At 50.6% G+C, this 26,939-nt stretch overlaps 1 protein-coding gene across 5 annotated transcripts in view; it reads left to right on the top strand.

The window, feature by feature from the left end:
• TECPR2 (tectonin beta-propeller repeat containing 2) overlaps positions 1–26,939 on the top strand; it is a 100,114-nt gene that overhangs the window by 53,060 nt on the left and 20,115 nt on the right. For 4 of the 5 annotated variants that reach the window (XM_020913468.2, XM_020913470.2, XM_070477789.1 and 1 more), the window contains exons 11-17: positions 133–306; positions 2,002–2,182; positions 3,382–3,523; positions 6,337–6,577; positions 7,259–7,348; positions 8,673–8,906; positions 20,683–20,831. In XM_020913468.2, coding sequence (XP_020769127.2) covers positions 133–306; positions 2,002–2,182; positions 3,382–3,523; positions 6,337–6,577; positions 7,259–7,348; positions 8,673–8,906; positions 20,683–20,831 — 1,211 coding nt within the window. Of the gene's footprint in view, positions 1–132; positions 307–2,001; positions 2,183–3,381; positions 3,524–6,336; positions 6,578–7,258; positions 7,349–8,672; positions 8,907–20,682; positions 20,832–21,259; positions 26,762–26,939 lie in introns of those variants that run through there. The other variant, XM_020913471.2, reaches the window with a different exon arrangement.

Genomic DNA, 26,939 nt, shown 5'->3' with positions numbered 1-26,939 from the left:
CCTTCCCCGGCTGGCATAGCAGCAAAGGGGGCATGCTGGAGAAATCGCTTGCCCGCAGCACCCAGAAGCGAGTGTAGTGGGTAAGAATTCTCGGCCTTCATTGGCCCGTGAATAGAATTTTTATTTCCACAGGCGCCCTTCTTTGGAAGATTGAACAGAAGTCTAACCGAGCCTTTGCGTGCGGAAAAGTGACCATCAAGGGGAAACGCCACTGGTACGAAGCTCTGCCCCAGGCGGTGTTTGTGGCCCTGAGCGATGACACGGCCTGGATCATCAGGACCAACGGGGACCTGTACCTGCAGACAGGTGGCTGCCCCGGGGTGACTGCACTTTGGTGGCGATGTGCTTAGAGGCGGTGACGGAGGGGCTAGATGCAAATCTAAGTTAAAACGTTTCCGGAACATTTGTCATAAGTTTAACATTAGATGCCAACATTTAACATGAGTTAAAACACTTGCCATCGGGATCTATCAGCAGCTTTCTACTACTCACTCACTTTCACCCAGGACACATTTATGGCAGGAATTAAAAATTATTTAGAATCTTATAGGGCTAACCGTTGCCTGTCCCTTTTCCTGTGGTATCAAATCTGAAGAGGAAAGAGTAACGGAGAAATGACCTTACAATCATTTTTCGCTTTAACTCATGACTGAGTTTTTTCAGTCCGGTCAAAGCCCTGCTTCCATATCCTTATTTACACATGGGTCAGGAAAAAACAACAGAAATAATCTGCTCCAAATAGCAGTTTATCTCGTCCTAGGAAACTGCCCTGAGGGGAACCTTTAGCTACTGGAAGAGACTCAATGGGACTTGTTTATTAAAAATAAACTGTAATGAGAGTCACTGTTTATGTACTGTCAGCAAAATGGGATACGGGTTTCCAAAAGCAACATGATTTAGCAGTACCTGGAAATGAGTACAGGGCAGGAGCTCTTTTTCGGTTGTCAAGAGGCCCTGTTGGGTTTGCGTAAAGATGAGTCTTTTGACCATTTAATACTGTTGCCTCCGAAAGGATGTTTCCGTCTCTGTTGGGAACGGTCAGCCAGGGACAGTTCTGGGACTGGAAGCCCTTTGCACCTGGCTCGCTCTCAGGTGTGGAGGTGCCAGCCTAACAGCAGCTCCTGCCTCAGCCCAGGGGCAGCCCTGCCAGCTTCGGGCCTGTGTGCCCGCCAGTCTCTCCAGCCTGTTCCTGTGGCTTCCTTGAAAGTGAAAAATAGTGGGAAGACAGGCACGTCCAACTTCCAGAGGCATCTGAATATCTTTCCTGCTGGGGAAAGAGGGCGCTTTGGCCTCGGGGTGAGGAGGGCCTTAGGAATCACCTGGGCAGTGATTTCAGCCCGACTGAGACCCATCCAGAGCTACCAGGTTAGAGTCTCTGGGTTTGGCCTCAGGATTAGTGGTGTAAGAAGTCCGGTAGGTGATTCCCACCACATTGAGTCCAAGGAAATGCAGCCCAAGGACTATGATACCGAGGGGCACTTTAGTGATGAGTAGGGACACGTCAGGGAGTGCAGAGGCCCAGCTGCAGGCCAAGGCGGCAGGTACAGGGTTTGGTAGCAGCTTCTCTGCGCCCCCTTAGGAGTGGCCTTGGAGCTCATTAGATAGGACTTGCAGAGTCTCCGAGGGCCGTGGCCACCGAGTGTGGAGGGCGTCTCTGTGCACCGGCTCCTCTGGGCCTGGGCCCTCCTGGCTCGGGTCTGGCTGCTCTCCTGCACTGGACTTTGTGTTCTTTCAGAACTTGTTTAGCTACCTGGGGACACTAGAAGGTCCTGAGTTGTTATTCCAGTTTCCAAAGAACATCCAAACACACTTCAGGTGGACGTTATATTTAAGCACAATTTAACCATCTTATGTTGACTAAACCTTAAAAAGAGAAAATACTTACTACGAAAGGAAAGGATATAACAATGCCAAAAAAGAAAAATAAGCCAGCAACAGGATGAGAATGGGGAGTGAAATCCTGACAGTGTGTCTCTGGGGGCTTTCCGCCGTCCCCGGCAGGTCTCAGCGTGGATCGCCCCTGCGCCAGAGCCATGAAGGTCGACTGTCCGTTCCCGCTGTCCCAAGTCACTGCCCGCAACAGTGTGGTGTGGGCGCTGACGGAGCAGCGAGCCCTCCTGTACCGGGAGGGGGTGAGCAGCTTCTGCCCCGAGGGGGAGCAGTGGAAGTGTGACATCGTCAGGTATGCGCGCAGGGCGGCCGCTGTCCGTGTCCTCTCTGCACCGTCTGCTCTCTGTCAGCCTGACGCCCCTCAAGGGACCCGTGTGAGCCTCTCCCAGGCAGAGCTGCTTCCCTGAAGGTTTCCAAGGTCGCGGTGTCCTCCAGGATTGTCAGAGTCAACGCCAGCAGCCTGGCCTTGAAGGCATTCTGTGCCTCCCTCTCACTGGCAGACTGAATGTTGGATCAGAGCTTAGTTTTTAAAATGCTGCTTCCCTTGACCAACATTCATCTGTGACCTTGAGCCCCACATGCTCACAGGTCTCTTGTGATGGTTTTTCTCCAGAACTGCCCAGAGTCAGAAAGTTTCTGTTTAGAGTCTCAGATGACTGAGCCAAATATTTTCCTTTATTATCCTCCTTGTCAGTTGAAATTACCCATGAATTACAGTTTATTTGGTTGCTTTCTACCAGTCAAACTTTTGATTGCACAATTACTGTCAGGTCATTTTTCTAGTGTGAGGTTATTAGTAGTCCTTAGAAAAGTTAGATTAGGATATTCATGGTTTGAGTTTAGCACCCCAGGAAACTTGAGTGAGCTCCTGTTGAGAGCTGGGGGCGGGGCTGGGCTGAGCGTGTGAACATGACCCTGCCCTGGCCTCAGAGCTCCTGTCTGGGGGAACCACCGCCTGTTGGTGTAGACGGTCCCGAGCCGGACAGGGACATGCCTCACGGGGGCACCCCGGCCCCCCTGCAGAGGTCAGGGAGGCGCCAGGCAGCTCAGCCCTGAAGCTGCCGGGGACGTCACCAGATGGCAGAGGGAGGGTGTTGTCCGCCGAGAGGGCGGGTCTGCCAGGCTGCTGCTGCTGCCCCGCACAGCCTGGCGCTGGGGGGTTTCTGTTCACTTAATTGGTGGAGGCAGGGGTGGGGCGATGGAGCACGCAGGTCCAGCATCCCCCACACGCCTGCGCTTCTTCCTGGGTTGTCTCCTCTAAGGAGAGCTCCCCACCGTCCTGGGCCTGCAGGGTGCCCCTCAGGTCCCACTGCTTGTCTGAACGGTACATACTGCACAGCCATTCAACTCAAGCTTTCTTCCTTGGAACTGGCGGGTGGGGCTCATCTCTTGTCCCACACCGAGCCCCCCTTCTCCGACACTTGATGTCAGTGTCCCAGACACACTGGGGGGCCAAGAACCTGGGTGTTGACTCCATGCTCTCATTTCCAGTGAGAGGCAGGCTTTGGAGCCCGTCTGTATAACTCTCGGGGACCAGCAGAGCCTGTGGGCCCTGGACATCCGAGGAAACCTGTGGTTCCGGACTGGCATCGTTTCCAAGAAACCCCAAGGAGATGACGACCACTGGTGGCAAGTAGGTGTTCAGCCCGGGGCCGTGCCAGGCGCCTCCCACTTAGCACCCCGCCCTTCTCCTCAGGGGCTTGGAGAGCTCGGGTTAAACCCGCAGTGCTCACTTCTACTGTTGGATGAACTGTGCGTGCTCAGTCGTGTCTGACTCTTTGCGACCCTGTGAACTCCATGAAATTTTCCAGGCAAGAATGCTGGAGTCAGTTTCCATTTCCTTCTCCAGGGGATCTTCCTGACCCAGGGATCAAACCCACATCTCCTGCTTGCAGGCAGATTCTTTACCCCTGAGTCACCATTAGAGCACATTAGGAGTATCGGGGCTTTTATCGCAGAAAGTAACTTGGAATGCTCTTTTTGCCTAAATATGCTGGCTTTGTTTATTTATTTTAATTTTGGTGTTATTTAGAAATTTGATATTACACGCTAAATAAAACCTAGTGACATCCATCTGAAGACCTAGGTAATACTAATATTTTTCTCTGAAAGAATGTATTAAGAAAAGAGATTAGATAATAGGTGTGAGAAAACCAATCCACAATTAAAACTCACTATCTCTGCTTGTACAGAAGGCCTGTAAATAAATGGTATTTGAACAAAGAAAAGGGGAATTTTCCCAGAAAAGTAAACACTGACAAATAGTGTGGTATAATCAAGCTCTCTCTGCCCCTCTGGCAGCAGTCAGCATAGACGTGTCGCCTGCAGTCCCCAGCATGGTGGGCGGAGCCGCGTTCATGCCGTGGGGCGTGCAGGGGATCTTCCTGCGCGGGCCCCGCTGGCTCAGGTGCCGTCCCGCAGGCCAGCGTCGTCGAGGGCAGGTCTTCCCGTGGCTGCTTTTAGGTCTTTCAGATGAGCGTGTGGAAGAGGAAGTTGTGTTTGGTCTCCACCTCTAATTTAATATGTCAGGTGCTATTTGAAAAGTTATACAAATGATTCAAAAATACTCTGTGTATTTGTAACCATATTACATGGTTTTACACACACACACAGTGTATACATGTACTAAATTCTGTGTTTAAGTAGCCTAAAGAAAGCTAGATACCATTTTATCATAGTATTCAGAACATTATCTTCAGAGAAATTTGACAGAGTCATTGCTAGGATATTTGGAAGCAGAGCTGTTTTAGTTACTATAGGATTGATTGTTCTGTAGGGCTCGAGTCAGTGTTATGTTTGGCCATTAAACTGTTCTTTTCTTTTTTTTTTAACTTGCATCCTACTTATCGGCCAAGCCTGGTGCTGGGACTGAATGTGTCCCAGGCTTTCCGTGTGGCCTGGCGCCATACCCCATGAGGAAGGGCAGTGGTCCCCGGGCTGTGCCTGGCCTCCTGTGGGCTCTGGCAGAGTCTGCCCGGCTAAGCTGGCATGCGCTCTGCCCATTAGAGAGAAAGAGGCCACAGGCTCTGCAGCTAACAAACACCATTTGCTTGAACCTTGGTGCAAACAGCAACTCGCAGTCAGCCTGAGTTCCATCACCGTGAGGAAGAGCTGTGTATACACACACAGTGCAGTGCTGATTTTATAGCTGCTTCCGTTGCATTTGTTTTGTTTATTACACTTGAGATTCCCTGTCAGGAGTGATTTCACGTCACTCAGCATTTTGTTGTGCGTGACCTGGGAGTGTGGCCTGCACGAGGCCGTCCTAAGAGTGGGGCCGTGACGTCTGTAATTAAGTCCACCAGGGCAGACAGACTCGGGAAGCCGCGCACTCAGAGAGCTGTCCAGCAGCCGGAGCTGCCCAGCCAGGAGGGGTTTCCTTAGACGGTGGAGCAAGGCCTCTTTCAGGAAAGTGCAAGGAGCGCGTCTGGAGCCTGAGCCCAGGTGTGCCCTGCACGTCCAGGACAGGCCTAGTCTGTGCTGCCGTTCCGGCATGGTCACCAACAGTGCCAGCGAGGTCAGGGCCTCCCTGGTGCCTCAGACGGCGAAGCGTCTGCCTGCAGAGCGGGAGACGGGTTTGGTCCCCGGGTCGGAAGGACCCCTGGAGAGGCGTGGCTTCCCACCCCAGTATCTTTTTTGATTGTGCTGGTCTTCATTGCTGCACTGGCTTTTCTCTCGTTGCAGAAAACAGGCTTCTCATTGCAGTGGCTTCTCTTGCTGTGGAGCGCGGGCTCTCGGTACACAGGCCTCAGTAGTCGCGGCTCCTGGGCTCTAGAGCACGGGCTCGGGGGTTGTGGCGCATGGGCCTAGTTGGCTCTGAGGCACGCGGGTTCTTCCCGGATCAGGGCTCAAAGCCACGCTTCCTGCGTTGGGAGGCCGATTCTTTACCACTGAGCCGCCGGGGGAGCCCCCACGCCAGTGTTCTTGCTTGAGGAATCCCGTTCACAGAGGAGCCTGGCGGGCTGCAGTCCGTGGGGTTGCAGAGCCAAACACAACTGAGCGGCTGACACGCTTACGTCCCTGTTAGGTCATGAATCATCCGTCACTCTGCCTCCACTACCCTTTTAAAAACCATGTTATGATTCTAAGTATTGTACCGGTTGTCCTTTGGAAATTTAAAACAAAATAATCCTGTCTCACCGATTTAGAATAAAAGACTTATGGGGTGCGGCGGGGTGATATTTAGTCATAAAAGGAATACACGCTTGTAAGAGGTGCATGCGGTAGAAAAGTATGTAAACTACAAGGCAGATGTCGGCATCCCCCTGAGTCGACCCCTTGGAGGTAGTCGCAGTCAGCAGCGGGGCTGTCCCCACACCTGACCCCAGTCTTCACCCAAGCGCACGCGCGTGGCGGTGGGGGCGGGGCCTTGGCTCTCAGGCCGCGAGCATACAGGAGGCGCTTGTGACTGCACTGAGAGCGGGGCGCCTCCCCGTCCCCCTCCAGGTGAGCATCACGGACTACGTGGTGTTCGACCAGTGCAGCCTGTTCCAGACCATCATCCACGCCACGCACTCGGTGGCCACAGCGGCCCAGGTGCCCGTGGAGAAGGTGGCGGACAGACTCCGCACAGCCTTCTGGTCGCAGCAGCTGCAGTGCCAGCCGAGCCTGCTGGGCGTCAACAACAGCGGCGTCTGGATCTCCTCGGGCAAGAACGAATTCCACGTCGCTCGAGGGAATCTCATCGGTGGGTGAATTACTTCCAAGTCAGCTTGATGGGCAGCTCCACTTAGAGTCAGCATTTAAAGCTCAGCTTAAAGATCTCCACTTGAAAAGACCATTCAGGCCAGTGGTATGCAGTGTGTGTGATGGAGGCATTCTCTATGCTCTATCAGTGTCCTTTTTTTCGTCTGTCATTCCTACAACTTGGATACATGTGTCTACCTGGTATGTCATCAGTTTCCACTAGGGATGTTGCAGGATATAAGGAGAGCACATGGAGCTTGTTTTTATGTCAGTAATTTCCACTTAAATGAAAAAATCCTCTCATACTTAGAGTCTAGTGAGAGAAGAGTCTGTTTCTAAGAGGGAAAATTATTGCACCATGGAAGATGTGAGGCTCTGGCCAGATCTGTAAACAGAGGCATAAATGCTCACGTGCCGCCTGGGGCTTCGTTTCTGTGAGTGAACCCTGCTCGGCGGGTCTCCTCCAGCTCGTCTCCCCCGGGTGGCCTCCCCCCACCCTGGGCAGGACTGCAGCTCTGCCCATTGGGCTGGCTCTCGCAGTGCCAGCTTGGATCGCCAACGTTAAGGGCCCTCCAGAACCAGCTGTGAGGGGTTTTGAAGACCAGTTGAGGCCTAGCACTGAAGTTCTGAAGCGTTCTGAAGTTCCTCTTTCTTTAACACACTCTTCCCTTATTCTTCCCAGGCACTTACTGGAATCATGTTGTTCCCCGGGGGACCGCCTCTGCCACAAAGTGGGCCTTCGTGTTGGCGTCCACTGCCCCCACCAAGGAAGGTGGGTTGGGGTGCCATTGAATGGTTACATCCATGGTCTGACGTGGCCGAGTTGGGGTGGGAGCCTGGCCATGATGGTGTCATGGGCGAGGGCCCCCGAAGCTGGACAGGAGAGAAGGGCCTGGTGTGGGGTGCTGAGGAAGTCTGGAGGCGAGGCTCCTTCTGAAGGCCAGGCGCGTCCAGTGTGGCTGCGGAGGCTGGCAGCTGGTACTGCCGCAGCATGTCTCGGGGCCATAGCACAGGCCAGTCAGCACCAGGCTTGTCCGGGTGCCAGGCCGTCTCCCCTGTGATCCTGGTTTACGGCGCCTGCTGGCCTCAGTCCCACCGTCCCCCTGGCAGGCAGGACTCCTGAATCCACTCAGAACTCAGAGCCCCTCCTGCAGTTCAGGGCAGTCAGGTGGCCCTGCTGGCGGCTGAAGCATCCGCCCAGGATGGTGCCGAGCCCAGCGAGACGACGCCGTGAGTCTGTGGTTCAGAGGGAGTGGCTGGCGAAGTCCAGCCTGTAGCCGCCAGAACGTCAAGGATTCGGTCAGTGCAGCAAGTCTTCCCTCGGGACGGTCTGACCATGGTGCCGAGGGAGAGAGCTCTGACCACCACAGGCGTCCTGAATGCAGCCGCGAAGCTGAGCTGAGCTGACGGGAGACCCCTCCCGCCCTCATCTGTCCTGCGGGTCGTGACCGGGACACTGCATTGTAGAAGGCTCACTGCACTGCCTGGGTTGGGGGTGGCGGGGTGGGGGGGTTACCAACTGACTCCTCGGGGCTGTTACTTAAATATCTGGCATGGCCATGACCTTATGGTTTCAAAATCCAAAAAAAATTTAATTTCAAACTGTACCTGGCCCCAGGTTTTAAATAATATATTCTGACTGAGATTTAAAAACTTTCTCAAGTGTGGTTTGCATTTTAAAGTGAGTTAAACCTCAAGGACTCTAAATAATCGGAGAGAATGAAAGCATGTAATTTGGGGGTGAGGAAGGGGAGAAGATGCTTCCTGGCATTCTGGGCCTCCTCCAGCAGCCTCACCCCACCACCCGCCTGTCACCCGGGCAGAGGCTCCTCAGTGGCGTACTGCCAAGGAGTCTCCAAGCTTGCTTCCTCGGGACCCTGGCCAACACACCATGTTGAAGGCTTCCCGGTTCATTATGGAACATCCAAGCTCTGGGCCACTAAGCCAGTGACGTGGGCTTCTGAGATCTGATTTCTTTTGTTTCTTCTGAGTGTGTCGGGCTGGCTTCCTGGTCACTGGCCACTCCTGCCCCGCGGAGGGGAGCGAGGGTGGGCGCCAGGGCGGGGCCTCGTGGTGACGCTGTGACCTCTCCGCAGGAAGCTCTCTGTGGCTGTGCCAGAGCAGCAAGGACCTGTGTCGTGTGAGCGCCCAGCACGCCCAGTCCCGCCCGTCCACCGTGCAGCTGCCCCCTGACGCCGAGATGAGGGCCTATGCTGCCTGCCAGGATGCCCTGTGGGCGCTGGACAGCCTCGGCCAGGTGTTCATCCGGACGCTGTCCGCCAGCTGCCCCACGGGCATGCACTGGGCCCGGCTGGACCTCTCCCAGCTAGGTAGGCCGCCCGCACCGCTGCCCCCACCCGCCTTCAGCTGCGTTGAGAGGGGACGCCCGACCCACCTCCTGGGGCCCTGTGTTCAACCACATGACTTCTTGGAGGCCTCTCGGCCGCTCACTAGATTTCGGGAAGCTGATTAGCCTCTCTTGCAGGTTAACGGGCCTCCTGAGGGTCTTGTGAGGAGCTTCTCCTCCCTGCCCCACCCCAGGTTGCAGGGTCCAGAACCCAGGAGGAGCGTGTCCCAGAGAGGGGCCAGGAGAGCCACTCCTGCCCATCCTGCAGTGTGGCCGCCTCTGCCACTCTGTGCCTGTCCAGTCTGGGCGCCGGGGCCAGGCCCGCGGCCGGGGCAGCCCTCCTCCCCCCACTGCCTGGCGTGTGCGGGTCCCCGCGTGCTCTGAGTGTCCCTGCCAGGGCAGCAGCCTGATGCTGCTTGTAAGTAATTCATTCCCATTCTGGGAAATAAGAGAGTGAGCCGCACCTTCAGGTCATCCTCCGGGCAGAGTGTCAGGTGTGCCTGTCAGGAGGCCAGGCTCCCCCAGCCGCTTAGGGCCCACGTGAGCCTTAGGAATACTTCCCTGTTGAACGGGTTCCCACCTGGTGAACTGACAACCAGTATTCTGTTTCTTAGGCGATAGACCTGAATTTTACAAGCATTTAACGTTTGAGAATTCAACCACATGTTCTCATTCAACAAATAAAAAGGAAGGACAAGAAAGCGAGAAAGGAGGTGGGGGCATTGTCCACCTCCCACCCCTGCAGCCCTCGCCTCGCCTCCAGCCGGCGGCCCCCCCATCCCATGATGCGCAGGCGCCGCTGTTCTTTGGCCCCCCTCGAGGCTCCCGGTGTAATCAGCTTAGCTGGAGAAGTAGCTTGGTTCTCAGCTGAAGCAGCAGCAAGCTTTGTTCCAAAGCTAGGAGTTCTCCAGGGTCATTTTGATTGTTTGTGCTTTGGCCTCTCAGTGGTGTGAACCTAAGCCCTGCACCAGGGCGGGTCGAGGTCCAGCCAGCAGAGCGCTCACCCGCCGCCACCCCCGGCGAGGACCAGAGTGGCTGCGCTGGCCGTGCTCCTGCCTGCGCTGTGGGGCGCCCTCCTGCCTGCCCTGGGACACGGGTTGGGTCCGACCCTGCTGGCCTGAGCCTTCTTCCATCAGCCCCAACCAGGCCAGCTTGGGAGTTTCTGGAGGCAAAAAGGTGAGCACGAGGTTTGTGTTCTCCTTGCTACAGAGTCTTGAGAGCAGTGGGAGGCTGCACCCTCGCCCCGTCTGAGTCAGAAGCAGCGCTCGTCTTTGTAGAGAGGCCACTGTGAGCACAGGGTGAGAGGTTGTCAAGCCTGGCTTCACTGTGGAACCAGCCCTGCCAGGCCTCCCTCCCAGTTCAGGCCAGTCCTCCGCAGTGGTTCTCTGGCCGGCGTGTCACAGGTCTCAGAGCTGCCCATCTGGGTTTCCCTGGAGTTGGTGGCTGTTCCATCGAGGGAAGAAACTCAGCTTGGTGGCAGGGGTTGAGTCTCAGTTCAGAGTGGGAGCCCACCGACAAGCCCGTCCTGAATTCAGGCTGCACTTCCTTCCCAGCCTGAGGAGGGCAGGGGCTCACAGAGCTGCCCTTCCCCTTGTCAGCAGAAGCGTCTGGAATCCAGCCGGGGCTGGAATGGGTCACAGATGGCCTGTGCAGGTGGGCGAGCTGAGACGTGGGGGCTCACAGCAGCAGGAGCTGCGCTGGCTGTGTGCGGAGCTGGGCCCTGCGCGAGTTTCCGGGTCACCTTGAAACCTCTGCTCCCGCCTTTGTAATAGTAACAGCATCCCCACCCCAGACGGAGACTGCAAGTAAGCATCCCGTGTGAACGCTCACTCTCCCAGGCAGGGGTGATGGCTGCTGGGGGGTGTGGGGTGGGGGACATGATTCCAGGAAGCTCCGCTTTTTTGGTTTTTATCCTGCCTGAGCTCTGAGTTTATTTACCTGAGTTACTGGCTGATACTGAGATGATAGATGAAGATCCTTTCACCGTTTTCTGAGCATCCTGGGGGACAGCAGCAGCATGCCCAGAGTTGGGAGACAGGGGAGGTGTGCGGGGAGCCGCTAGGGGTGCTGGGCCGGGGTGGGGGCGGCAGAAGGCTGCTCGGGCTGCCAGCTCCTCTGTCATTGGGCTCTCTGCAGGGCTAGGCTGTGGACCCTGTGGGACAGCGAGTTTTTAATCGGGGTTTCCAGAATTATTATTTAGAGTAGGAGATGCAGATTCTGAATTCAGGTGTGTGCTCCCTGCCCAGACTCCCGTCTGCGTGTCCGTGGCAGACAGTCGTCAGGCAGCTCTGCTGAGCATCAGGAAACGGCGTGTGGTGATGCGGATGCTGTAGATGCTGCCTGGCTTGCACACCTGGGCTGGCCTGGGATGCTTCACGTTCTTTTAACAGCTGGCTGTGGTGGTGCTCACGGTGGGGAAAGGAAGCACAGCCTTGCAAGCCCATGGTTTTGCATATGAGGATTCTGTTCAGTAGCAGCTTCTCTTTCCCAAATGCACTTTTTTTTTGGTAGTCACCCTATGGTATTATATTAACCTCAGATGTACAGTATAGTGATTCAGTATCTTTTTATAGATCACACACTATACAGAGTTGTTATCGACTATGAAATGCCGACTGTGTTCCCCGTGCTGCACATCACATCTTTGTTGTCAATTTGTTTTGTAACTGGTTGTTTGTACCTCTTAATCCTCTTCACCTGTTCTGCCCCCCTTCCCGACCCCACCCCCATCTGGTAACTGCTAGTTTGTTTTCTGAATCTGTGAGTCTATTTCTGTGTTATTACATTTGTTCATTTGTTTTGTTATTTAGACTCCACATTTAAGGGGTTCCCTGATAGCTCAGTTGGTAAAGAATCCACCTGCATTGCAGGAGACTCCAGTTCAATTCCTGGGTCGGGAAGATCCCCTGGAGAAAAGGGGTAGGCTACCCACTCCCGTATTCTTGGGCTTCCCTTGTGGCTCGGCTGCTAAAGAATCCACCTGCAATGTTGGAAACCTGGGTTTGATCCCTGGGTTGGGAAGATTCCCCTGGAGAAGGGAAAGGCTACCCACTCCAGCATTCTAGCCTGGAGAATTCAATGGTCTGTATAGTCCGTGGGGTCACAAAGAGTCGGACACGACTGAGTGACTTTCACTTTCACTTATAGGTGAACCACATGGTATTTGTCTTTCTCTGACTCTTTGACTATGTATGACACTCCCCAGATCCATCCACATGGCTGCAGATGGTGCGGTTTCATTCTTTTTCCTGGCTAACACTCCCCGTGTATATGTACCACGTCTCCATCTGTGCCTCTGCTGATGGATACTCAGGTTGCTTCCGCATCTTGCTGTTGTGAATAGTGCTGCTGTGAACAGCTTGATGAGGTGCATTTATCTTTCCAAATTAGTGTTTTCATTTTTTTTTTTTTCAGATGAATACCCAGGAGTGGAGTTGCTGGATCATATGATAGTTCTGTTTCTAATTTTTTGTGCAGTATTACTGTTTTCCACAGTGACTGTACCAATTTACATTCCCACTGACAGTGTACTAGAGTTCCCTTTTCTCCACATTCTTGTCAATACTTGTTATCTGTTGTCTTTTTGATGGTGGCCATTCTGATCGGTGTGAGGGGTGATACCTCATTGTGGCTGTGGTTTGCATTTTCCTAATCATTACTGATGTTGAGCATCTTTTCTCATGCCTGTCGGCCATCTGTATGTCTTCTTTGGGAAAATGTCTATTCAGGCCCTTTCTCCTTTTTAAAATTGGATTGTTTATGTGATTTTTAGTTGTATGAGTAGTTTATATAGTTTGGATATTAACTCCTTATCAAACGTCATTTGCAAACATCTCCCATTTAGTTATCGTTGTTGTACAGTCGCTAGGTTGTGTTTGACTCTGTGACCCCACAGACTGCAGTGCACCAGGCTGCCCTGTCCCTTCCTGTCTCCCAGAGTTTGCTCAAATTCACACCCGTTGAGTGAGCGATGCTATCTAACCATCTCTTCCTCTGCTCCCTCCTTCTCCTTTTGCCTTCAGTCTTTCCCAGCGTTAGGGTCTTTTCTAATGAGTCGGCTCTTTGCATTAGGTGGCCAAAGTATTAGAGCTCAGCTTTAGCAACAGTCCTTCCAATGATCAGGCTTGATTTCCTTTAGGATTGACTGGTTGGATCTCCATGTAGTCCAAGGGACTCTCAAGAGTCTTCTCCAGCACCACAATTTGAAAGCATCAATTCTTCAGTTCTCAGCCTTCTTTATGGTCCAATTCTCACATCCATACATGACTACTGGAAAAACTATGACTTTGACAATATGAATCTTTGTCAGCAGAATATATTTGCTTTTTATTTTGCCGTCTAGGTTTGGATTTCTCTCCTTCCAAGGAGCAAGCATCTTTTAATTTCATGGCTGCAGTCACCATCCGCAGTGATTTTGGAGCCCAAGAAAATAAAGTTTGTCACTGCTTCCACTTTATCCCCTTCAGTCCATTCAGTTCAGTCACTCAGTTGTGTCCAACTCTTTGTAACTCCATGGACTGCAACACGCCAGGCTTCCCTGTCCATCACCAACTCCTGGAGCTTACTCAAACTCATGTCCATCAAGTCATAATGCCATCCAACCATCTCATCCTCTGTCGTCCCCTTCAGCTCCTGCCTTCAATCTTTCCCAACATCAGGGTCTTTTCCAGTGAGTCAGTTCTTCGCATAAGTTGGCCAAAGTATTGGAGCTTCAGCTTCAGCATCAGTCCTTCCAATAAATATTCAGGACTGATTTCCTTTAGGATTGCCTGGTTGGATCTCCTTGCTATCCAAGGGACTCTCAAGAGTGTTCTCCAACACCACAGTTCAAAAACATCAGTTCTTTGATGCTCAGCTTTCTTTATAGTCCCAACTCTCACATTCATACATGACTACTGGAAAAACCATAGCTTTGACTAGATGGACCTTTGTCAGCAAAGTAATGTCTCTGCTTTTTAACATGCTGTCTGGGTTGCTTGTAACTTTTCTTACAAGGAGTAAGCGTCTTTTAATTTCATGGCTGCAGTCACCATTGCTGTGATTTTGGAGCCCCTCAAAATAGTTTGTCACTGTTTCCATTGTTTCCCCATCTATTTGCCATGAAGTGATGGGACCAGCTTCCATGATTTTAGTTTTTTGAATGTTGAGTTTTAAGCTGGCTTTTTCACTCTCCTCTTGTACCTTTATCAGGAGGCTCTTTAGTTCTTCTTTGCTTTCTGCCATAAGGGTGGTGTCATCTGCATATCTGAGGTTATTGATGGTTGTGCTTCATCCAGCCCAGCATTTCACATGATATACTCTGTGTATAAGTTAAATAAGCAGAGTGACAGTATATAGCCTTGACATACTCCTTTTCCAGTTTTGCACAGTGCGTCGTTCCATGTACTGTTCTAACTGTTGCTTTTTGTCTTGCATACAGGTTTCTCAGGAGGCAGGTAAGGTGGTCTGGTATTCCGTCTCTAAGAATTTTCCAGTTTGTTGTGACCCATACAGTCAAAGGCTTTAGTGTAGTCAATGAAGCAGAAATAGATGTTTTTCTGGAATTCCCTTGCTTTCTCCATGATCCAGTGGGTGTTGACAGTTTGATCTCTGGTTCCCCTGCCTTTTCTCAACACAGCTTGTACATGTGGAAGTTCTCAGTTCATGTATCACTGAAGCCTAGCTTGAAGGATTTTGAGCATAACCTTGGTAGTGTGTGAAATGAGTGCAATTGTGTGGTGGTTTGAACATTCTTTGGCATTGCTCTTCTTTGGAATTGGAATGCCAACTGACCTTTTCCAGTCCTGTGGCCACTGTTGAATTTTTCAGATCTGCTGACATATTGAGTGCAGTACTTTTAGCAGCATCCTTTTTTAGGATTTTAAATAGCTCGACTCGAATTCTATCACCTCCACCAGCTTTGTTCATAGTGCATACATGCGTGTGTGCTAAGTCGCTTCAGTCATTTCCGACCCTTTGTGACCCTATAAACTGTAGCCCACCAGGCTCCTCTGCCCATGGGATTCTCCAAGCAAGAATACTGGAGTGGGTATTCTTGCCATGCCCTTCTCTAAGGGATTGTCCTGACCCAGGAATTGAACCCACATCTCTCAGGTCTCCAGCATTGGCAAGTGGGTTCTCTACCACTAGCACTACCTGGGAAGCTCTTTGTTCATAGTAATGCTTCCTGAGGCCTGCTTGACTTCACACTCCAGGATGTTGCTTTTTCATTTTGTTGATGGTCCAAAATGTACTCTTTCCTGACTTCACTTATCTGTTCCATTAACTTCTCTGGCTGTTTCTGCTTCTCCGCTGGCCAGTGTGGTCGACAGTGTCTCTTCCATCTTCCCCAGAAGATCTCCTGGGCTGTCTTATCCTCTGCGTCAACTGCCAGGGGCAGAGCTCCGCCCCCTCCCGCACACACTCCTGCAGACACCCCTGCACGGCCGGCACTGCCTCTCGGCTCCTGTGTGCCCCGCTCCCGCCGCAGCTGCCTGAGCCCCCTCCTGAAACTCGGCTCGGGACACCACCCTGCTTGACTTAACTGGCTCCACATGCCCTGGACTCAAGTTCCAGTCTTGGGGTGACACCCGCACCTTGGTGGCCTGGCCAGCTCAGCCTGCCTTTTCCACTCTGAGGGCCTGGTGCAGCGGGGTTCCCAGTGCTGGCCGTCGCTCTTGCTGTGTCAGGGTCCCCTTTCTTCCCACGGCCTAGAACGTCCACTCTGCTCTTGCCTTCCTCAGTCAGCACCTTCGGCCTGGTGTTTCTCCGTGAGCACCCTGTTCCCACGCTGTCCCAGCACTCACTTCTTTCAGACCCTCGAGGAGCTTCCTTTGGAGGTGGAGGGCCTTGCGCATGGCCATATCCACCCACAGCAGAAATTAGACTGTCAGGCCAGTTGTCATCATTTTGCAACTCCATTTCTAAGTAATTCTGGAATATGGGTTTTGATTCCTTGTTACTGATCATCACAAATAAAACTGTCTAATAGCAGGTACAAGATGTCTTCACCATAATTCATTAGTCCAACTCCACATTATCATCCACTTGCCCAAGGCGTGAGGTAGGAGATGCTGGCTTATCAGAGCTGTTCAGAGATGTGCTTTATTACCTGGTTCCCTTTCAGTCCTGGCCTCCTCTTTACAGATGTCCTGACACTGAAAACAAAAAACAGAAACCCATCTTCCCAGTGCTAGCAGTGTGATCCGGGCTGCCTCATGCCGACCTTGACCGTGGGCAACACCAGGTCATTTAAAGTCTGGAATGTCACCAGTCCTTACAGTGCAAGCAGATATTTCAGTTTTAAGAATGACTTTAGCAAAGTATCAAATCATGAACATTCTTTCTGTCTTTCTTTAATTTCTTTTTCAAGATGTAGCATCTATCTTTTCTGTCATTGTACAAGTTACCAAATCTATTGCTGCTTTGGAATTAGATTAAGAGAATTATTTTTCTCTTTTTAAATTCAGGTATAGTTGATTTACAGTGTTGTAGGGTTTTTAATTAATTTTTATTGGAGTATAGTTGATTTACAGTGTTATGTTTCTATTGTATAGCAAAGCAAGTCAGTTATAAATATACATCTATCCACCCTTTTTTTAGATTCTATTCCCTATCACAATGTTGTATTAATTATTGCAGTACATACAGCAAAGTGATTCGGTTATACACACACACACACATATATATTATTTCCATCATGGTTTATCCATCATAGAATGTTGAATAGTCTATGAATATTAGAATATTCCATCATAGAATATTGACTGGTGTGCCCTGTACTATATAGTAGGACTTTGTTGTTTATTTATTCTACATGTAACAGCTTAACATGTACTAACCCTGACCTCCGGATCCATCCCTCCCTTAACCCCAGCCCCTTGGCAACCACCAGTCAATTCTCTATGTCCCTGATTCTGTTTCTGTTTCATAAATAAGTTAATTGTGTCAAATTTTAGATCCCACGTATAAGTGAAATTATTATAATATATAATTATTATATATTATATATAGACAAAATTTATTATATTTGTCTTTCTCTTTCTGACTTCACTTAATACAATAATTTCTAGTTGCATCCATGTTGCTTCAAGTGACCTTATTGGCATTATCCCAGATCTTTATCCATTCATCATCAATGGACATTTAGGGTGCTTCCATGTCTTGGCTATTATGAATAGTGCTGCTATGAACGTACAGGTGCTTGTATCTTTTCTAATGATAGTTTTGTCCAGATATATACCCAGGAGTGGGATTGCTAGATCATGTTACCTCTATTTTTAGTTTTAAGGAACCTCCATACTGTTCTCCACAGTGGCTGCAGCAACTGACGTTCCCACCAAGAGTGCAGGAGGGTCCCTTTCTCCACACCATCTCCAGTGTTTATTTTTTTGCAGGCTTTTTTGACAGCTGTTCTGACGCTGTGAGGCGGTTCCTCACTGCAGTTCCGGGTTGCGTGTCTGAGATTGAGAGATGTCTTCAGTTCAGCTGCTGAACTCAGTCACAGAGACTAAATATAAAATATTATGAGATATGACAAGCCTAGTTTTTAGAAAAAAGTTGCATCGTTTAGCAGATATTTAAGATGCTCATAACATTTCATTTCCCAGTACACGTAAATATGCCTGTGTCAGGCACTAGAATGTTTAGCAAGCTAATGTAGTCTGTAATTGAATTCATCTGGTCACAGGATTTAATGAAGACATATTCAGCGTCAGTTCATGCCCTTAGGTAACAAATAGGACTATATTATATAGTAATTTATGCAGAAAAGCAATTTTATAAATAGTAAAACACCAAATAAATGCCACCCTTTGTTCTAAAATATATGTTTAAAAAGTATAGTCTTAAAGGGAAAATGTCTGATCTGTTGAATAAAGTAATTAAAACTTTTTATTTACATGGGAGGGGAAAGCAAAACAGGAGACAGGAAAACTGCAGCGTGTCTGTGTTAGCTGGACTAGTGCTGTAGTCAACAAGCCCCGGATGCCCACAACTTCACGCACGCTGCGGCTCTCTGCTCCCACGAGGCTGGCACTCACCCTGTCTGCGTCTCGCGGGTGCTGGCTGGCCGAGCCCACTGCCACAGGGACCACTGAGAGGAAGGCCCTCTTGCCAGCTCATTCGTGCTTCGGCTCAGGAGTGAGGGGCCACTTCTCCTCACGGCCCGTTGTCCAGAACCTGTGGGGTGGGGGTGGCTCCTAACTCCAGGGGCTGCCGCAGGCCCGGGGTGCTGGGAGCCATGTGTGGTGCCACCTGTCTCCACCCCACACGCCTGCGTCCAGGCAGCCCCGGAGACCCTCTGAGAGGTCGGACACCGCAGAAAGGCCCTCAACTGAATGTTTTCTCTCTGGACCCGTCTCTTCCGTTTAAAATAAGTTCATATACACACAGGCTTTTACAATTGCTGTAGAAGACGCTGACCTCGTAGTGTGAACTCCTGTTTCACTAGGGGCGGGGTTCGCTGCTAGCTCTGAGGTGGTGACCCAGGGTGTTTCTGTCACCAGGTAACTTTCTTCACAGGAGCAGTTCCTATTAGGGCAGGTTGATGATTCCAACAGAGAATCATTTTAAATTAACATTTTAAAGTGAGAATTTGTTTCTCAGCTATTTCTGAAATTTACTGCTGGAAGTACTTTATTTGGATTGCTACAGATCTTTTAATATGTAATGTTGGAGCCCTGGGATGTCTATTTTAACTCCCTGGTAAGACACTCTGTAAAAGATTTTTAAAATACAATTCGTTTTGGTATAGAGAAATCATCATCTTTAGGAAATTTTTTCAATAGTAATGGGTTAATACTTTTAAGCTAAATGCACGTGATGAGATTTTCCCATCGCAGGATCCCTGCCCTGTATATTCTGGTGATGACACGTGCTGTCGTCTGATGCCAGTGACGACTGCATAAGGTTGCTGAGAGCCCCCCGCCGGTGAACGTAGCTGCACCGCCTTTTTCCTGCTTTATAGTCAGAATGACTCATCCTCTAACTTAGTCACCAGAAGTCAAACCATTCCATTTGAAAAATGGGCAAAAGGCTTGACAGGTACTTCACAAAGGAAGTGCCCCCATAAGCACATTGAAAGATTCTCAGCATTACTTGTTATCAGGAATATGCAAATTAAAACCATGACAAGACGCCACTTCACCTCTACTAGCATGGCCGATGTGAAAAGGTACCCAGAGTGGATGCTGGTGAGGGTGTGGGCTGCAGGTGGGCGTGTAAGATGGGGTACCGGCAGTCTCTTTGGAAGTTAAACATAAAAACGTCACAGCCCAGAGTCCCACTCCTAGTTGTTATTTAAGAAAAACAACACGTGTTCACCACAAAGTCTTCTACAGGAACGATGATAGCAGCTTTGCTCCTAGTTGCACAGTGTGGAAGTGGCCGAAGTGTCTGCCAGTAGGAGACACCAGCGGTGGCTGTTCCATACGGTGGAATATCACTCAGCAGTGAGGAGGAGTGAATGGCTGACTGTCCCGTCCTGACATCACACTGAGTGCAGGAAGCCAGGCCCAGGGGAGTGCTGGCCTTGATCCTGTTCTCCTGGACGTCTGGACCAGACGGACTGGATCCATGGCAGCAGGAGGCAAAACAGTGGCTGCCTCGGCAGAGGGTGTGGCCAGAAGAGGCTTGAGGGAACTTTCTGGGTGATGGAAACGTTCTGTGACGGGATAAGACACGGGTTACTTGGGTATATTCATTTGTCAGCAGTGATGAGGCTGAACTTGTAAGATCTGTGTACTCAGCAGGTGTGGAGCCCGAGGTCAGAAGCCGCTGACGGGGAGGAGGCGGGCTGGCCTGGGTTCAGACCCCAGTGCACCCTTGCCTCCTGGCTTAGCCACCTTCTCTCTGGGATCTTGGGCAGATCTCTTCATGTCTACGTCCTCTTCATCTCTTCAGGTCCGATGGCCTCATGTGTGAGCTGGGGCAGCAGTAACCGGGTATGGTTGTGATGAGGTTCAGTGATGTTAGCTGTTGCTCTTTCTCCCAGGTAAACTCTTAATCAAATATAATTTCTCTTTAAATGCTCCTCCCACTTCCTTTCCTCTTAAAATTAGTTTAATAAGCAAGGAGAAATGTAAAAAGAAAAATGAAGATTCCGGGAGGCTTCATTAGTCAATTGTAATTGGAAGATGCTGAAGCTGAAACTCCTAGTATTTTGGCCACCTGATGCAAAGAACTGACTCATTTGAAAAGACCCTGGTGCTGGGAAAGATTGAAAGTGGGAGGAAAAGGGGACGACAGAGGATGAGATGGTTGGATGGCATCCCCAACTCGTTGGACATGAGTTTGAGTAAGCTCCGGGAATTGGTGATGGACAGAAAAGCCTGGCGTACTGCAGTCCATGGGGTCACAGAGAGTCAGACACGACTGAGCGACTGAACTGGGCTGAATTCTGATTGGGATCAAGATTACCCAAAGGATGAATTCTCTCACCCGAGACCCAGAATTTGCTGCTAACAGTTGTGTATGTGATGAAGATAATTGTGAGTCCCATGCTGAGGTATTAACCCGTGCTTGGTGGCTCAGGGCGTGTGCTGATGGCATTTGACCCCTCTGTCCCTGGCGTGGCAGGGCTGCAGGGTGGCGCCGGGCGGGTGGCCGGCACCCAGAGGCCTTGGTGACCCTCGCGCGCTATAATATTCTCCAGCCACAGAGTTCAGCTGCACACACAGTGTCATTTCTTCCTTTGAAGAACAAAATCAAAGTTCAGAGCTTACATGAGCCGTGAGTTATCACACGAAAGTGACCGGCACGTATGCCTTCTCTGCCCACAGGAGCTGTGAAACTGACGAGCCTGGCCTGTGGAAACCAGCATGTCTGGGCCTGCGACTCCAGGGGTGGCGTTTACTTCCGCGTTGGCACCCAGCCGCTGAACCCCAGTCTGATGCTTCCGGCCTGGATAGCGATTGAGCCGCCTGTCCAGGTAAGCAGAGGTTCCCTGATCCCAGCTCCCCAGTTGGCTGGTCAGGTGCTGAGCTGGGGAGAGGACCGCACCTGCCAGCAAGGGCCTCCCAGCAGACAGGGCAGAGGTGTGTGTGTGTGCCCGGGGTCGGCACACACTCATCCCCTGGTGTTCCAACTCAGTCTGGTATTTGTGGGGTTTAGAGATGAACAGGTTATGATCGTCTGAGCCAGGGCTACTTTTGCTTTCTCAAAATGTTTTGTTTGTAACTTGTTACAAAATGAGCATTATTTTTTTAAAGCAAATAACATCCAAAAGGAAGAGAGTAGAAGCCCATAAAGATCTCGTGATGAGAGAGCCTATTGTCATTATTCTGTGAGTGCCTTTTCTATTTGTTGAAGAAATTGTTCTGCCTTTTTTAAAAATATTTTATCTATTTGCTGCATCAGGTCTTAAGTTGTGTGTGATGCGCGGTCTCGCAGACTCCCTGGTTGTCCCGCGAGGTCTCCACTGTGGCGCACGGACTCTAGTTGTGGTGCACGTGCTTAGTTGCTCTGAGGCACGTGGGATCTTAGTTCCCCAACCAGGGATTGAACCCACGTCCCATGCTTTGCAAGGGGGATTCTTAGCCACTGGACCCCCAGGGGAGTCCCCAGAAATTGTTTTTCTTATGCATCCCATCCCATCCCCAACCCCTGCCGTATTTCAGTTTACCATGTATCCTAAGCGGTTTTCTTTTGACTGTTCTACCACTCAGATCAAAAGCTGAAGTCTGATTTTAGTGCACTCTAGTTACCCTTAAATAGCTAGTGGCCCTGGTGACTATGCTAAGTGTACTTCTATTAAAACTTTTACACAGAAGGGTGTGACTTAATGAGTTATTTACTCCCATGCTTCCTAGTCCCCATTTTGTGACTTCGTTGGGGGACAAAAAAAAATGAAGTCTTCATGTGCAGAGGTGACAGGAGTGGTTCGTCGAGCAAAAATGCGTAAATGGAGATAAGGAGTCAGGTGTCGGGGTGGATGCCTGTGTTGGTGACTGTCTACATTTGGGGCATCATAAACCCCCAGGGATGGGGCGACAGAGGTCAAGGTGCAAGGCTGAGGACCACCTGTCCCGCCCAGGAGACATGGGACGTGTGCTGGAAGCCCCTGCAATCAGAGTCAGCCGCCAAGTTCTTTCAGGCCACTGGTCAGTGGTCAGGGCCACAGGGAGGCCCCGCGTGGATCTTCCTCTCACAGGGTCATGGCGAGAGTGAGTGGAATCGTGTCTGAGTTCGAAGGTGCTGTGTGTGCACGCCAGCCCCGCGCTCCTCTGCACACAGTGCTGGCTGACAGCTGCCGTCCGCGCAGCTCAGAGGAAGGGGTGTGGCCCGCCGGCCGCGTGGTGCTCTGCTGATGGGTGGCGAGGGTTTCATTGCCGTTCTCAGACTCTCCTTAGACGAGCCGGCGCCCTCTTGCTCTCCGACTCCTTTGGTAGCCACTGCCTCCTCCCAGCAGCTTTATGTTACAGGGTCATGGTTCAGCCTTTACGGTATACAGCTCAGTGCTTTTCAGCATATGTGCAAAGCTCTGCAACCATCACTGCTCTCCAGTCTAGAACTTCCTCACCTGAAAGGAAACCCCTGACCCACTGGTAACCACTCACTCCCCTTTCCTCTCAGAGCCCTCACCCCACGGCCCTGGCGTCCGCCCATCTTCTTTCTGTTTCTACGCACTTGCCTGTTCTGGCTTTTCCTATTTCGAATAAATGGGATCATGTAACGGGTGGCATTTTTATCTGCCATCCTTCACTCAGTGTCATCTCTTCAGTGTTCATCACACTGTAGCATGTGTCAGGACTTCATTCCTTTCATGACTGAGGAGTGTTCCGTTGGAATAGTACTCCATTCCATTCCACCAGGGCTTCCCTGGTGGCTCAGCTGGTAAAGAATCTGCCTGCCATGTGGGAGACCTGGGTTCCGTCCCTGGGTTGGGAAGATCCCCTGGAGAAGGGAAAGGCTGCCCACTCCAGTGTTCCTGCCTGGAGGCTTCGCGTGGGACACAGCTGAGCGACGACGCTCACCCTCCGTGTTCCATCGTGTGGGTATGCCGTGTTTGGTTACCCTGTTGGGCTGCTGGGGACAGTGCTGCCGTGAACATTCTTGTACAAAATTATATGGACTTGTGTTTTCAGTTCTGTTGGGTCTATAACTTTAAGTGGAATTGTGGGGTCACATGGTTGACTGTATGTTTAGCTTTTTAAGGAACTGCCAGACTGTTTTCCACACTGACTGCACCATTTTACATTCTACCAGCAGTGTATGAGGGTTCTGATTTCTCTGTATCCTTACTGAAGAGTTTTTTTTACCCAGTTTAAAAAGCCTGTCTTAGAGGGTGTAAAATGATATTTCATGGTGATTTTCTTTAAAAACTTCATTGAAACAGGAAAAGCTAATTTTCATATTATGGGGGTTACTGAATGTTCTGGTTTGTACTAGAACAGTCCTATACAGAAAGGAAAGCTGATCTGATCCAAATTGGCACTTTTTGTTATAATTAAACTGAGGTTTTTTAAAATTTAGATATAATTGATGTGTAGCATTGTATTAGTTTCACAGGTACAAGATAATGATTTGATGTTTATATATATATTGCAAAGAAATTGCCACAATAAGCCTAATAACACCTGTCACAATACACAGTTTCCTCCTGTGATGAGAACTTCGGACCTGCCCTCTCAGCACCTTACAGGCCTGCAGTGCAGTGTTGTTGACTGCGGTCACCGTGCTATCCATTGCATCCCCAAGTCCTCACAGTCTTGATTTGCATTTCCCGAAGGGCCAGTGAGCATCTTTCTTGTGTGCTTATTGGTCATTTATGTATCTTATTTGGGGAACTAACATATTCAGATACTTTGCTCAATTTTTAATTGGGTTATTTGTCTTTTTATTACTGAGTTGTAAGGCTTTTTCATATATTCCGGATGTGTGCATCTCACGTGTGCATACCCACTCGCTCAGTCATGTCCCAGACCCTTAGGAGAATTATGATTTACAAGGGTTTTCTCCCACTCTGGGTTGTCGCTTCACTTTCTTTACAGAAAAGTTCTTCACTTTCTTTACAGCACAGAATTTTTATTTTGATGAAGGCCATCCTTTCTCCGTTTTCCTTCAGTTGCTCATACTTTTGGTGTCATCGAGGATGACGTGAGACCAGGAGCCCCTCTCCTTTCAGCATCTAGATTCTGGAATAGCCTCTAGGAAGCAGAGCTAAAACCAGGTGACATAAGCTTTACTTGGGGTGCTCTATTGACTGTAGGTTCCCTGATGGCTCAGTTGGTAAAGGATCCGCCTGCAGTGCAGGACACCCCGGTTCGATCCCTGGGTCAGGATGATCCGCTGGAGCGGGAATAGGCTTCCCACTCCAGTATTCTTGGGCTTTCCCTTTGGCTCAGTTGGTAAAGAATCTGCCTGCAATGTGGGAGACCTGGGTTCAATCCCTGGGTTGGGAAAATCCACTGGAGAAAGGAAAGGCTACCCACTCCAGTATTCTGACCCAGAGAATTCCATGAACTGTATAGTCCATGGGGTTGCAAAGAGTCAGACACAACTGTGCAACTTTCACTTTAACTATAACTAACTATTGACTGTGGGTTGATCAAAGCTTCACCCAAGAAAATGCCAAAATAGAACAAATTTACATGAAAGGGCCTCAAAGCTGTGCTCTGAATAAAGTGGTGATTGCTCAGTGGGCTGTTCAGCCTTAACCATTTCAGGCATTTCTGTTGAATGGACCACATTCTCTTATTCAGTAGCTCTCAGCATGCTCCAGGAGAAGTGCACGTGGAGCTTGTAGCTATAGAACTGTTCCTGTGGGGGAGAAACCAGGCTTTACGCTTGCACAGGCCTTTTGCTACGCTCTTCCATGCTCTGCTGAGGACCAAGGCCTGGGCCGCCTACTGACTGCAGGAGCCGCCGTGGAGACCCGAGTCCAGGCAGCGTGCCACAGGCTCGGCCGGCGGCCCCCCAGGTGGGGCTTTAGGACAAAGCCTAACTTCAAATTGAATTTCAGATTAATCTTCAAGTTGCAGAAGTTCCTGAGAAGACTGGTCCAGTGGCAGGGTGGGGATGGTACGAGGCCTTGTGAAATGGTTTAGAAAGTCGGGATGGTTTGATTGAATGCAGGTATTAGAATGTAAATGGTGTTTCCATGTTTTGATCATAATTGACCTCTTTCCATTTTATTTACTCTTGGGCATGAGCGTCCTGGTCTCCAGGTAGGACGTGTATAGCTAAAGTCTGCGGAGGACATCGCAGACCTTAAAGGGCACAGAATGGTGACGCCGCAGGGATCTTCTGAAATCAGCAGCAGCTTCTCTATTTCTGTGTCCTGTTCTCTTCTCTGGTAACACCTCCCTCCTGTAGTAGTTTTGGGGTGAAGTTTTAACAAAGTACTCAAAACAAATGACTCAGTTTTCAGACTTGCTAACATTTGGAAGGATTTGGAAAAAATATTTATAGTTGTGTTTAGCATCTTTTCTTTGGAGCTTGCTGCTTTGGTGGGAGCGTTTTCTGTCCACACTAGCGGTGCCTCTAAAGTAGCACAGCTGATGGTGTGACTTCACAGCACCGTGGGCACCATGAGCCCCCCGCCTGCACTGGCCCCACCGCTCCTTCCAGGGGTCTTCCCTGCCCTCCTGTGCTCCCCCCACCACCTCCGGGCAGTCCCTGCTCCTCCCTAACATGCCCGGCGTCCATGCCTCCCAAGGTGGGTGGCTCCAGCCGGTCTCCGCGGTCGTTTACTCAGCCTGGATTACAGCTTTGCCTGGAAAAGAGAGATCAGCAAGATCAAGACTCATGCGACTGGCAAATGGCCAAAACTTAATTTAAATTCAACTACTCTAGGTATGTTTAGCTACATGAACAACAACTAAAAAATACAAACATGCAAGCATGGTAACAGGTAATCCCATGAGAAGGTCATGCTCACAGGTGGCGCCTGTGGGGACATAAGTTGATGCTACTTTACACAACCAGATCTCAGAGAGATTTACAGCTCAGGGCAGTGAGGCTTGCTTTGGAGAGGCGTTAGAGTGAGAAGGGACCCTGCCCGGCTGGGACCTCGCAGGGAAAGTGGTCCTCACCCTCTCTACTACCAGCCAGGGTGCGTGGGCAACCCTGGATGCAGCTCCATACACGCCCACCCCCACATGCTGGCATAGGTCACTCAGGCGGGGACAAGATGGCAGAAGGAGGTGGCACCCACACCCCACAGCCAAGCTCTGCAGGTCCAACCTGGGGCCTGCTTCCAAGAGTCTTGGTGTGTTCTGAAGGCTCATGTTCCCTCTTGACATCACAGTACAAGGCCTTGGGGTAATTAAACCAGATTCCTCTCACTGCATCTGGGGCACCGTGGGCTAAATCCCTGCACACAGCCCAGTGAGCAACTTCACACAGGAGCACTGCGAGGTGTCCTGGGATGGGGAGCTCAGAGCTTTGCGTGTGAAGCTTGGGACACAGTCACATCTTAACAGTCCCTGGTTTTTAATAAGAGAAAGAGAAGGGCTTCCCTCGCGGCTCAGTGGTTAAGAATCCGCCTGCCAAGGCAGGAGACACAGGTTCAATCCCTGGTCCGAGAAGGTCCCACATGCTTCCAGGAACTGAGCCCGTGTGCCACAGCTGCCGAGTCTGTGCTCCGGAGCCCGGCAGCCTACAGCCTGCGCTCCTCAGTCAGAGCAGCCACCACCACTAGAGAAAGCCCGCACGGCCACAGAGCCCCGGCACGACCCAAGAGAAATTATAAAAGAGTGAGAGAAACGTTGTGAGCTAGTGTCTCAGAGGCCTCTGCTCCTTGAGGACGTGGCTGGGGGTTTGCCGTGAGGTTTGCCGGACACGGGCAGTGAGGAGGAGTCTTGCCTCCCACGGGGAAGTGCTCACAGCACACTGTTGAATAAAAATGTCAGTTACCAAGTCTGTCTGACGATTCTATTTTTGTGTAAAAAAGACATGTGCGTTGAAAAAGTCCATAAAGACATCTAGCAAAAAAAAAAAAAAAGGCACCCAGCAAAACGGCAGCATTGGTGACAGCGGCACGGCGCTCCCGCAGCTGACTGCCCTCACGCCTGAACTCACTTCTGCTCTGAGCGTC

The sequence above is a fragment of the Odocoileus virginianus genome, chromosome 16 (assembly GCF_023699985.2).
Source record: "Odocoileus virginianus isolate 20LAN1187 ecotype Illinois chromosome 16, Ovbor_1.2, whole genome shotgun sequence".
Classification (NCBI taxonomy): domain Eukaryota; kingdom Metazoa; phylum Chordata; class Mammalia; order Artiodactyla; family Cervidae; genus Odocoileus; species Odocoileus virginianus.
Note: the sequence above shows the minus strand (reverse complement) of the source record. Positions and strands in the feature narration are given on the sequence as shown.